The sequence below is a fragment of the Salmo salar genome, chromosome ssa09 (genome assembly GCF_905237065.1).
Source record: "Salmo salar chromosome ssa09, Ssal_v3.1, whole genome shotgun sequence".
In the NCBI taxonomy this organism is placed as follows: Eukaryota; Metazoa; Chordata; class Actinopteri; order Salmoniformes; family Salmonidae; genus Salmo; species Salmo salar.
In genome coordinates this window covers 130,406,441-130,418,289 of record NC_059450.1, presented here as the reverse complement: position 1 = coordinate 130,418,289, position 11,849 = coordinate 130,406,441, and the positions used below count along the sequence as shown (strand labels likewise).

Sequence of the window (11,849 nt, the reverse complement as noted above, 5' to 3'; positions counted from 1 at the left end):
AAAGTCTAATATAGCTTAAGATATAATAAATTATAAAGCAATTGAGTGACTCGAAGATGACATCTCTGATTTTAATTGTTTATTTTATGTGCCTTATTAAAGCTTTGTAAAAGCCATTGTTTTTTTAATGCAACTTCATGATCTGTTAAACAAATAAAGACAATTTGTTAAGGAAGGAATACATTGCCTAACTGTTTTGAATTATAGTCCCATTCATAAAGATAAAATATTTCATGGATCTATGCTGCCCTCTAGAGCTATTTTGTATGAACTAAAGCAGGAGTTGTTAAACTTTTTCAGCCTGGAACCCAAATGAGAAATTCTGTGTTTTCCTGGACCCAAGTTTAAGAAAATATGCAACTATACATTAATATCGGTACATTTCATTGCCCGTATGCCTAAAACAGATGCAATATAGTCAAAAACAAACAACAATGATATTAAATATCCATATAAATAGCTATTAATGTTTATTTTGCCTCCATTAAAAACACTTACATATCTGTCTAGGTTGGAACTGTTGCTGTTAAAATAAAATAAATAATTTTCATTCTGAACTGGAATAAATGGATTGATCACATCACACAGATGAAAAACAGAACACTCAGTTTTTGATAGTGCAACCCTAAGTAACAGTACAGATGAAATATGTTCAGGCCTACTGTACATGTTACTGTATAAATTATTGTTGAAAGAAAGTCTAGGTTGGAACTGTTGCTGTTAAAATACAATACATATTTTTTATTCTGAACTGGAATAAACTGATTGATCACGTCACACAGATGTAGACCAGAAAACACACACACAGTCCTAATGAGAGCATGTCTATTCTGGGCTCTGTTTTTGACAGTGCAACACTGAGGTTATGCTCAGCCTTGAAACGGTTTCTGTACTTATTTTTTAAATATGTCAGAGTTGAGAACCCTGACTCGCATATGTACAGTTGAAGTCGGAAGTTTACATACACCTTAGACAAATACATATAAACTCAGTTTTTCATAATTCCTGACATTTAATCCTAGTAAAAATTATCTGTTTTAGGTCAGTTAGGATCACCACTTTATTTTAAGAATGTGAAATGTCAGAATAATAGTAGAGAATTATTTATTTCAGCTTTAATTTTTTTCATCACATTCCCAGAAGTTTACATACACTCAATTAGTATTTGGGTCAAACGTTTCAGTTCGCCTTCCACAAGCTTCCCACAATAAGTTGGGTGAAGTTTGGCCCATTCCTCCTGACAGAGCTGGTGTAACTGAGTCAGGTTTATAGGCCTCCTTGCTCGCACACGCTTTTTCAATTCCGCCCACACATTTTCTATGGGATTGAGGTCAGGGCTTTGAGATGGCCACTACAAATACCTTGACTCTGTTGTCCTTAAGCCATTTTTCCACAACTTTGGAAGTATGCTTGGGGTCATTGTCCATTTGGAAGACCCATTTGCGACCAAGCTTAAACTAAAACGAGTTTTAATGACTCCAACCTAAGTGTATGTAAACTTCCGACTTCAACTGTATGTGGTGCCTAACTGGCCCAGAACATATACCGCTTTCTCAGTCAGGCAGGGACCGCTTCCTGCTGTAGATGAGCAACCCAGAACTGTGTGTTTGCCTCAAAAGCATCTTGCTTCAATCAGTTAATTCCAGTTAAGAATAACAATTATTATTGTATTTTAACAGCAACAGTTCCAACCTAGAGTAGTTTTCAACAATAATTTATACTGTAAGATGTACATTTTTCATCTTCATCTGTACCGTTACTACGGTTACGCTATCAGTAGCTAGCTTGCTTTGGCGAATGTTGGCTATTAGCTGTGTACAAGGCCAGCGGATTGTTTGAAAGAGAAACTCACATTTACTACTATGAGAGTTAGTTAGTACTCCCCTTATTTCTGCTTACCATCACCTGTTATAAAATGACAGCAATGGCTTACTAGCTAACTTACTTTTCCACTGTCGAAGCACTGTTTCCTGAAGCATTATGCCGTTTTGAAATAACTCCCAGAGTTTACCATCATACTGTGGATGTTTGGTCAAGACGTGTCGTTTTATTAATTTGTTCGTTAAGAGACTCATTACTAGGCCCTTCCACACACAAAACACATTGTGGGCGCTCTTCGTTATACGTTTGTATGAAAGAGAGAGAAATTCATCGCTGTATATGCGTTTCATAACAACTGAGCTCAGTAAGTCAGAACTTGTAGCTAGCATGAGTCCATTTGATGACAGCGGCGAGTGATGGCGAGTGGGAATGACAAGTCGATGGCAGACAGCGCATCATCTGCTGCTGAACCATAGAGCTGCATCGTGTGTGTGTCGCGGAGTGATCTTCAAGAAAACGGCAGAAAAATATCCGGTAAACCGCGCAAAGACCGCTGCTTAAGCAGAGAGCGCAGATGCACTTGGCTAAATCAATTCCAGTAATTAATGAAATAATTATACATTTACTCTCACTCGTCCGCGACCCACTTTAAGAAAAGCTGAACTAAAGAGTTTATGAATGCTGGTGCAAATGCAAGACGAATATACCAAAACTAAATGTACTGTATTTTGCAAGATTTGGAGTTAAAACCCTGCCTAATTGTAATTTTCCATTGGCTACTACTGGTAAGACACCCGTTACACCTCCCTGTATCCACGAGACAGGAAGTGTCGATGAGCATGGAATATAGAAAAAGTGGCAAAGCAACGTAGGTCTACAGTAAATATCAAAGGTCAGAAAACCTAGCGTTCTATCATCGGATAATGGTGCCAATGACTATAATGTTGGATTGTAGCCTACATGATTCTGTATAATAAACAATGTTGGCAAAAAAAAGAAAATAATAATGCATGTTTGTGCTACACTGTGTCCAATGATATCTGCCGCCAGGGGGACTCGACCCGCGCTGAACATACTTCCCAAATTCCAACGAGAACCTGGAGGTGAGTCAGAGTCAGTGGTCCGCCTAAAAAACAAAATCATTCGCAGACTACTTTTTCCCCACTCACTTCCGTAGATCGAGTCTATTTGGTGTAAACAAATACGGTGAGTGTTTTTGGAAAGATTTGGGTTAATTTATGTGAAATCCTCAAATCTAGAAACCAAACTAAAAGTCAAAGCATTGTTTTTATTGACTGAAAGACGCTTACTGCTCCGTGACGAAAGAACCTCATCCCGTCCCGTTACAAGGTATGTAGCTCCAGTGACATCCCAGTTTAGACTCTGTTCCAGTTAGCAGCTTTTTTATTTTGCCTTTGTAGACAAAACTTCGGTTTTGTTTAACCATCTTAGGGAGGTCATGTTTCAATGTGTCCCCGTGTTTTGGTTCTTGAAGAGCATGATTACAATTATAAAAAAGCAGCAAGACTATTTTTTACAATCTATTCTTGGTTCAATATGAATTAGCTATATTGTTGTAAACAGCTTCCAGTAAATATGTGTCTTTGTGCACAGAACAATAGGATTAAAATAGAGATTAGTGGATCATCTCCAGAATGTAGGAGTTACTGGCTACTGACTCATAGGCTAATCATGTAGTGGCTTGTCATACCACGTGGCATAGGCTACTCTTTCTCGTAATTGTCATGTTAATAAAATCTAAATTTCTCTCTCCCCTTATTTGTTTTTTACCCTGTAGGTCTCTTTGATCACTGTTATCTTGGCCTAATGTCTGTCCGAGTGCCATCCATGAGTGTTCTGCCTCCTGTTCGAAGGGACCGCATCATTGCCCAGCTTCCTCAGGTAAGCATCTTACATGCTAGCAGTCAAACAATAATTTGAATGTGTTAACCTTGTCTGAGATTGTAAAGCCGACACTCAGCGTCATAACACGTATGTCATAACATGTCATAACAGCTGACATAACTTGTCATAACCTGTAATAATATGGTCATAACACTATCATGACACATATTTAGACCTGTTGTGACATATTGTGTTATTTTAGGGCTGGTTATGACACCTACATAAGAGTGTCAAAACCTACCACACAAGGCAAACATTCCATTACACCATAGCCTATGTGTCAACAGTATGTTTATGTTATATATGTTTTTTTGCAATTGACCATATTAAATTAACATTGTAATTGTGCACACGTTGATGTCAGACATGCACCTACCCCAATGCTCTGTTGCTGATGAGTGGGATGAATGCAGGAGCAGATTTCAGGAGCAAGACCCAACACCCACTTTTAGACTAATAACTGACATAAGGGCATGTACAGTACGTAATAGGCCTATCTTTCTTATATGATAATGATGGTCATAATGCTTCTTGACAGTGTCATAAAGTGCATTTTCTACAAGTTATTTAAAATATGATGAAAAAAACATGACTGAAGAATTCATTACAACATCAACGAAACAAAGGATTTAAGAAACAAACTTTAAAACGAAAGGAAATGTCTTGGCATGGCAAAAACTAAATTGAATAAATGTGAGTTTTGACACTCTTATGTAGGTGTCATAACCAGCCATAAAATAATGCAACATATGTCACAACAGGTGTAAATATATGGGTCATGACAGTGTTATGACTATATTATGACAGGTTATGACAAGTTATGTCAGCTGTTATGACACATTATGACATGGTTATGGCCGTGTCATAATGTGCTATGACACTGGGTGTCAAGTAAAGTGTTACCAAGCCACCAATCTCATAACGCTGTGTTCATTATGTTCTAATCTAGTTTTACAGTAAGAAGGCTGCTGTGCATACTAAAGATGAGTTCAACTCCAAAGTGAAGACTGCCTGCCAGGAGCAACGCACTGGCACAGTAGGGTGGGTAGGCCACAAAACCTTTTCATGTTCAAGATATACAGGTAGTTCCCTTATGGCATTATGGGGATGAGGTTGGTATGTGTCTCATTGGGATCTTTGATTGTCTCTCTGTCTGTGTCTCCTTCTCCTCCAGTAGGTTTAAAATTGCTAAGGTCATAGTGGTTGGTGACCTGGCTGTGGGAAAAACATGTCTGATTAATAGGTAAGCAAAGCTTGGATACTGCTGATGCGTAGTAGTTGATTGCAGTATGAGTCAACTGGGCAGTTTTGGTGAATCAATAACCGGATGGAATGCACGGCGTACAGCAAACTTGAATACCGTAGGTTGTATTTTTTCTAGGTTGTTTGTAAGTACAGATTGTCAGCCAATTTTCCTAATATTTCACGCTTTTATCATTAGGTTTTGCAAGGATGCATTTGACAAGAACTACAAGGCGACCATTGGCGTTGACTTTGAGATGGAGCGGTTTGAAGTGTTGGGGGTGCCTTTCAGCTTACAGTTGTGAGTCTCTTTCTACTGGTGTGTTCTACAGTATTAATCCCCAGAGCTAACCTGTGTCCCTTCACTCACCAATATCTTTCTCCTCTATAGGTGGGACACTGCGGGGCAGGAGAGGTTCAAGTGTATTGCTTCCACATACTACAGGGGAGCTCAGAGTAAGGGGAGTTTCTCTTTTGACCAGTTTTTATGTTTCCATATCATTCATTATGACCTATAACATGTTGCCATGTTCTTTGGGACAGATGTGATGAGGTTTGAGTTTACTAATGAAGTTAATTTTGTTTTCCAGCTATTGTTATTGTGTTCGATGTAAATGATGTGGCATCTTTGGGCCATGCAAGGTAAAATACATTAGAATCACCTGACATGACTATGGATGTGCATTTCAGCTGCATGTGTGCTCTGTAAACTCTATTTAACATATCTGAATGTCGCTATGTTTATCCACAGGCAGTGGCTTGAAGATGCCTTGAAGGAGAATGATCCTACCAATGTCCAGCTTTTCCTGGTGGGCACAAAGAAAGACCTAAGTGTATGTGTTTACTCTTTTGATATACATTCTTCAGAGGCACAATTGATCCGTTTTAGTCTCTCCATTTCAAGATCATACTTCATGATGAGGATACAACTTAGCCACTTCTTAACCACTGTTCCAGTATTCACCTCTGTTCCAGTGGTATGGTGATGCTTTAGGGAAGGTCAAATATGGATTATTTGGATAAAGGCCAACGGCATCAAGTATCCATGTGTTATTAAACACCGTACCACAGGAATCCATATATACTGGATACTAAGATATTGAAAAAGCTTCTGTATAAATGCATGGAGTACTGTATATTATTATTATACTGTATGTTTGTTTTCTATTGGGTTTGTATTTTCCTCTTCTCTATGCTATTTCCTCAGTCTCCTGCTCAGTACTCTCAGATTGAACAGGATGCCATCGAACTGGCTGAGGAAATCAAAGCAGAATATTGGGCCTTGTCATCATTGACTGGTGGGTGGGCTAATACATCAGATCAATGTTGAGATTGGTAGCAATATGACAGGATGCAGCCTACTTGTTTATAAGGCGGTATTATCAATTATCATAAACTAATTGTTTAAACATCTGAGGAACAAATGTGACTTCATGTTTTTCTCCTCCTGTTTTTGTTGTAGGGGAAAATGTGAGGGAGTTTTTCTTCCGTATTGCATCATTGGCATTTGAGGCCAACGTTCTGGCAGAGCTAGAGAAGAGTGGATCAAGGCACATTGGGGACGTTATCAGTGAGTATACAGCTGTGCACTGTTAAAATATGGAAACAAGCGTTACAGTGCCTTGCAAAAGTATTCATCCCCCTTGGTGTTTTTCCTATTTTGTTGCATTACAACCTGTAATTTAAATTGATTTTTATTTGGATTTCATGTAATGGACATACACAAAATAGTCAAAATTCTGGGAAACTGGTCAGAATTAAAGGAATGATGGAGGGCGCTAAATACAGGGAAATTCTTGAGGGAAACCTGTTTCAGTCATCCAGAGATTTGAGACTGGGACGGAGGTTCACCTTCAAGCAGGACAATGACCCTAAGCATACTGCTAAAGCAACACTCGAGTGATTTAAGGGGAAACATTTAAATGTATTGGAATGGCCTAGTCAAAGCCCAGACCTCAATCCAATTGAGAATCTGTGGTATGACTTAAAGATTGCTGTATACCAGCGAAACCCATCCAACTTGAAGGAGCTGGAACAGTTTTGCCTTGAAGAATGGGCAAAAATCCCAGTGGGTAGAGGTGCCAAGCTTGTAGAGACATACCCAAGAGACTTGCAGCTGTAATTGCTGCAAAAGGTGACTCTACAAAGTATTGACTTTGGTGAGGTGAATAGTTATGCACGCTTAAGTTTTCTGTTTTTTTGTCTTATTTCTTGTTTGTTTCACAATAAAAAATATTTTGCATCTTCAAAGTGGTAGGCATGTTGTGTAAATCAAATTATACAAACCCCCCCAAAAATGTTAATTCCAGGTTGTATGGCAACAAAATAGGAAAAATGCCAAGGGGGGTGAATACTTTCGCACGCCACTGTATGTAACATTAATAACATCACTTCTCTCGCCATGTTAACCCTGACTAGGTTACAGACAGGCCGTTGCATGAGTAACATAAGAAACACATAAGAGTCTTTTTTCATGCAAGTTTATTTGTTTGTTTCAGAAATTAACAGTAATTCAAACAACGTGTATGCAACATCAAAGAAGAAACAGTCAAACTGTTGTCAATGAAGACAAACACGTGACTACTACAGTAAAAAGGTACCAAAGCAAAAAGCATAATTTCCTCAGAAGAGAAACTGAGAACCACGGACCACTCCCAGACACATGGAATTTGCAGTGGGAGCTAGCAGACAGGACAGCGACTTTTGGATTCACAGGCATTTGATTTTCATTTCTGCTGGCCCGGAAAGAACAGCTCCTTGGTTAGATGTGGATTCCTGTGGTGCTTGGTTTATTTTTGCCTATCTATAGTTTCGGAATGAAATTTATTCTATGTCATTGCACTCCATACTGTACAATTCCAGTTTTTGAGTGTTGACAGATTATCGCGTTACTGCTTAAATGGCTATGGAGTATGGACAATCATGGATGTCTTCAAATACCTAATATGGATATTTTTAAGACACCACCATTAGGCCTATTAGATTTTTTACAGTGTTGTTTTGTCTAGTGTTTGCATGCTATATGTTTTTTGCACAATTTGTAACAATAGCATACAGTGAGGGAAAAATGTATTTGATCCCCTGCTGATTTTGTACGTTTGCCCACTGACAAAGAAATGATCAGTCTATAATTTTAATGGTAGGTTTATTTGAACAGTGAGAGACAGAATAACAACAAAAAAATCCAGAAAAACACATGTCAAAAATGTTATAAAATGATTAGCATTTTAATGAGGGAAATAAGTATTTGACCACTTTGCAAAACATAACTTAGTACTTGGTGGCAAAACCCTTGTTGGCAATCACAGAGGTCAGACGTTTCTTATAGTTGGCCACCAGGTTTGCACACATCTCAGGAGGGATTTTGTCCCACTCATCTTTGCAGATCTTCTCCAAGTCATTAAGGTTTCGAGGCTGACGTTTGGCAACTCGAACCTTCAGCTCCCTCCACAGATTTTCTATGGGATTAAGGTCTGGAGACTGGCTAGGCCACTCCAGGACCTTAATATGCTTCTTCTTGAGCCACTCCTTTGTTGCCTTGGCCGTGTGTTTTGGGTCATTGTCATGCTGGAATACCCATCCACGACCCATTTTCAATGCCCTGGCTGAGGGAAGGAGGTTCTCACCCAGGATTTGACGGTACATGGCCCCGTCCAACGTCCCTTTGATGCGGTGAAGTTGTCCTGTCCCCTTAGCAGAAAAACACCCAAAGCATAATGTTTCCACCTCCATGTTTGACGGTGGGGATGGTGTTCTTGGGGTCATAGGCAGCATTCCTCCTCCTCCAAACACGGCGAGTTGAGTTGATGCCAAAGAGCTCCATTTTGGTCTCATCCGACCACAACTCTTTCACCCAGTTGTCCTCTGAATCATTCAGATGTTCATTGGCAAACTTCAGACGGGCATGTATATGTGCTTTCTTGAGCAGGGGGACCTTGCGGGCGCTGCATGATTTCAGTCCTTCACGGCGTAGTGTGTTACTAATTGTTTTCTTGGTGACTATGGTCCCAGCTGCCTTGAGATCATTGACAAGATCCTCCCGTGTAGTTCTGGGCTGATTCCTCACCGTTCTCATGATCATTGCAACTCCACGAGGTGAGATCTTGCATGGAGCCCCAGGCCGAGGGAGATTGACAGTTCTTTTGTGTTTCTTCCATTTGCGAATAATCGCACCAACTGTTGTCACCTTCTCACCAAGCTGCTTGGCGATGGTCTTGTAGCCCATTCCAGCCTTGTGTAGGTCTACAATCTTGTCCCTGACATCCTTGGAGAGCTCTTTGGTCTTGGCCATGGTGGAGAGTTTGGATTCTGATTGATTGATTGCTTCTGTGGACAGGTGTCTTTTATACAGGTAACAAACTGAGATTAGGAGCACTCCCTTTAAGAGTGTGCTCCTAATCTCAGCTCGTAACCTGTATAAAAGACACCTGGGAGCCAGAAATCTTTCTGATTTCCCTCATTAAAATGCAAATCAATTTATAACATTTTTGACATGCGTTTTTCTGGATTTTTTTGTTGTTATTATGTCTCTCACTGTTCAAATAAACCTACCATTCAAATTATAGACGGATCCTTTCTTTGTCAGTGGGCAAACGTACAAAATCAGCAGGGGATCAAATACTTTTTCCCCTCACTGTAGATGGAAACTCATGACTCCATCCTGGGAGGTTATATTATGCTAGCTAAGTAGTATCATTGCTTTGTTTGGATAGTCCTATTTTTAACAGCACAGAGGTGTTCATACAGTATGAGAGATGTGTATTAGTCAGATGTACCTCGTCTAGGTTAGATAGAGACAATAATATAACTGCGAATTGTTCATTTTGAATTATATGCGATATTTGAATGACTGATCTTATATTATCCCTCTAGTTGAATATCATTAGAGTGAAATGTGCATACATATGTCTAGTTATCCTTTTAGACAATAAAGATTATTTAAAAAAAAAATCTAATATGTTTAATTGCAGATGTAAGTTTTGACTCTATAAAGATATACTATATATCAAAAACTACTGCACTTAGCTCAAAATATAGATAAGCTTTAAAATCACTGCTCTATATCAAATCAAACTGCTGTTTACCGGTAATTAGACTAATTCAAAGTTATTATTAAAAGTTCTATATAGGATGAGTCACTAATCTGTTATTCAATTATGTTTTATAACTGTTTGTCATATTAGCCAGGGCCTCCTAATATGAAACAATAATACATATAGTCGCTAGTGAAAGTCTACACACCCGTTGCACAATCTTCACATTTTGCTTCCTTAAAATTAATACAAAACATTTATTCAATTAAATATTTTTTCCTGTCAATCTACACAACCTACTCCACATTTTCAAAGTTATTTTTGTTGTTGTTTCTAAATGACTAAGAAATACAAAATTAGGATTTTTTGTTGTTGTTGTATTTAACCTTTATTTAACTAGGAAAGTCAGTTAAGAACAAGTTCTTATTACGGGGGCTGGGATTAAATATATATATTTTTAAATAGGTATATATATATGACAAAACACAGATCACAACAAGAGAGACAACACAACACTACATATAGAGAGACCTAAGACAACAACATAGCTAGGTAGCAACACATGACAACACAGCATGGTAGAAACACAACATGACAACAACATGGTAGCAACACAACATGGCAGCAGCACAAAACATGGTGCAAACATTATTGGGCACAGACAACAGCACAAAGGGCAAGAAGGTAGAGACAACAATTCATCACGTAAAGCAGTCACAACTGTCAGTAAGAGTGTCCATGATTGAAGAGATGGAGATAAAACTGTCCAGTTTGAGTGTTTGTTGCAGCTCGTTCCAGTCGCTAGCTGCAGCGAACTGAAAAGACGAGCGAAGCAGGGATGTGTGTGCTTTGGGGACCTTTTGTAACGTCTGCTTCCATCTCACACTCTCAAACACATAGATCCCCTGAATGCAGCTCACTCTCCGGATCCCAATCACCTGAATTCTGATCACCTGTTCACACACACCTGTATGTCATTTACACACATTTACACACATGTGTCATTTACACACAAGCGCCCTGCGCTTGAAACCAGCACTCTGTCTCCCATCTCATTACACCTTTAACAGAGTGTGATTGGCAGAATGGGTGTTGTATGTGGAGGATGTGGGCTGCAGTAGATATCACAGATAGGGGGAGTGAGGCCTAAGAGGGTTTTATAAATAAGCATTAACCAGTGGGTCTTGCGACGGGTTTACAGAGATGACCAGTTTACAGAGGAGTATAGAGTGCAGTGATGTGTCCTATAAGGAGCATTGGTGGCAAATCTGCATTGATTGCATACTGTATGTTAATAAACTCCGCAAAAAAAGACATGTCCTCTCACTCAACTGTGTTTTTTTCAGCAAACTTAACTTGTGTAAATATTTGTTTGAACATAAGATTCAACAACTGAGACATAAACTCAACAAGTTCCACAGACATGTGACTAACATAAATGGAATAATGTGTCCCTGAACAAAGGGGGGGGGTCAAAATCAAAAGTAACAGTCAGTATCTGGTGTGGCCACCAGCTGCATTAAGTACTGCAGTGCATCTCCTCCTAATGGACTGCACCAGATTTGCCAGTTCTTGCTGTGAGATGTTACCCACTCTTCTACCAAGGCACCTGCAAGTTCCTGGACATTTCTTGAGGGAATGGCCCTAGCCCTCACCCTCCGATCCAACAGGTCCCAGACGTGCTCAATGGGATTGAGATCTGGGCTCTTTGCTGGCTATGGCAGAACACTGACATTCCAGTCTTGCAGGAAATGACACGCAGAATGAGCAGTATGGCTGATGGCATTGTCATGCTGGAGGGTCATGTCAGGATGAGCCTGCAGGAAGGGTACCAAATGAGGGAGGAGG

General features: G+C 39.4%; 1 protein-coding gene across 11 annotated transcripts; it reads left to right on the top strand.

Annotated features, from left to right (window-relative positions):
• The first annotated feature begins 1,980 nt into the window (after positions 1-1,980).
• LOC106612797 (ras-related protein Rab-34) lies at positions 1,981-8,115 on the top strand. 11 transcript variants are annotated; one of them, XM_014214310.2, is made up of 14 exons: positions 1,984-2,355; positions 2,612-2,713; positions 2,872-3,027; positions 3,124-3,171; positions 3,620-3,723; positions 4,676-4,767; positions 4,901-4,969; positions 5,168-5,269; positions 5,360-5,424; positions 5,559-5,610; positions 5,720-5,801; positions 6,176-6,266; positions 6,431-6,538; positions 7,467-8,114. In XM_014214310.2, exons 5-14 carry the CDS (start codon positions 3,649-3,651, stop codon positions 7,532-7,534), a joined length of 804 nt encoding a protein of 267 aa, XP_014069785.1. In that variant the 5' UTR covers positions 1,984-2,355; positions 2,612-2,713; positions 2,872-3,027; positions 3,124-3,171; positions 3,620-3,648; the 3' UTR covers positions 7,535-8,114. The 11 variants fall into 11 exon arrangements, with proteins under 11 accessions (XP_045580564.1, XP_014069783.1, XP_014069785.1 ...); XM_045724608.1 differs by lacking the exon at positions 3,124-3,171 and having other exon boundaries at positions 1,981-2,355; positions 2,612-2,924; XM_045724610.1 differs by lacking the exons at positions 2,612-2,713; positions 3,124-3,171 and having other exon boundaries at positions 2,872-2,924.
• The last annotated feature ends 3,734 nt before the right edge of the window (positions 8,116-11,849 follow it).

Bases quoted from the DNA above. Each gene is read 5' to 3' on its own strand.
- LOC106612797 (XM_014214304.2), top strand. From the start codon at position 2,828: ATGCATGTTTGTGCTACACTGTGTCCAATGATATCTGCCGCCAGGGGG. The intron at 2,925-3,123 runs GTGAGTCAGAGT...ATTGACTGAAAG, and splicing joins ATTCCAACGAGAACCTGGAG to ACGCTTACTGCTCCGTGACG. The intron at 4,970-5,167 runs GTAAGCAAAGCT...TTTTATCATTAG, and splicing joins AAAACATGTCTGATTAATAG to GTTTTGCAAGGATGCATTTG.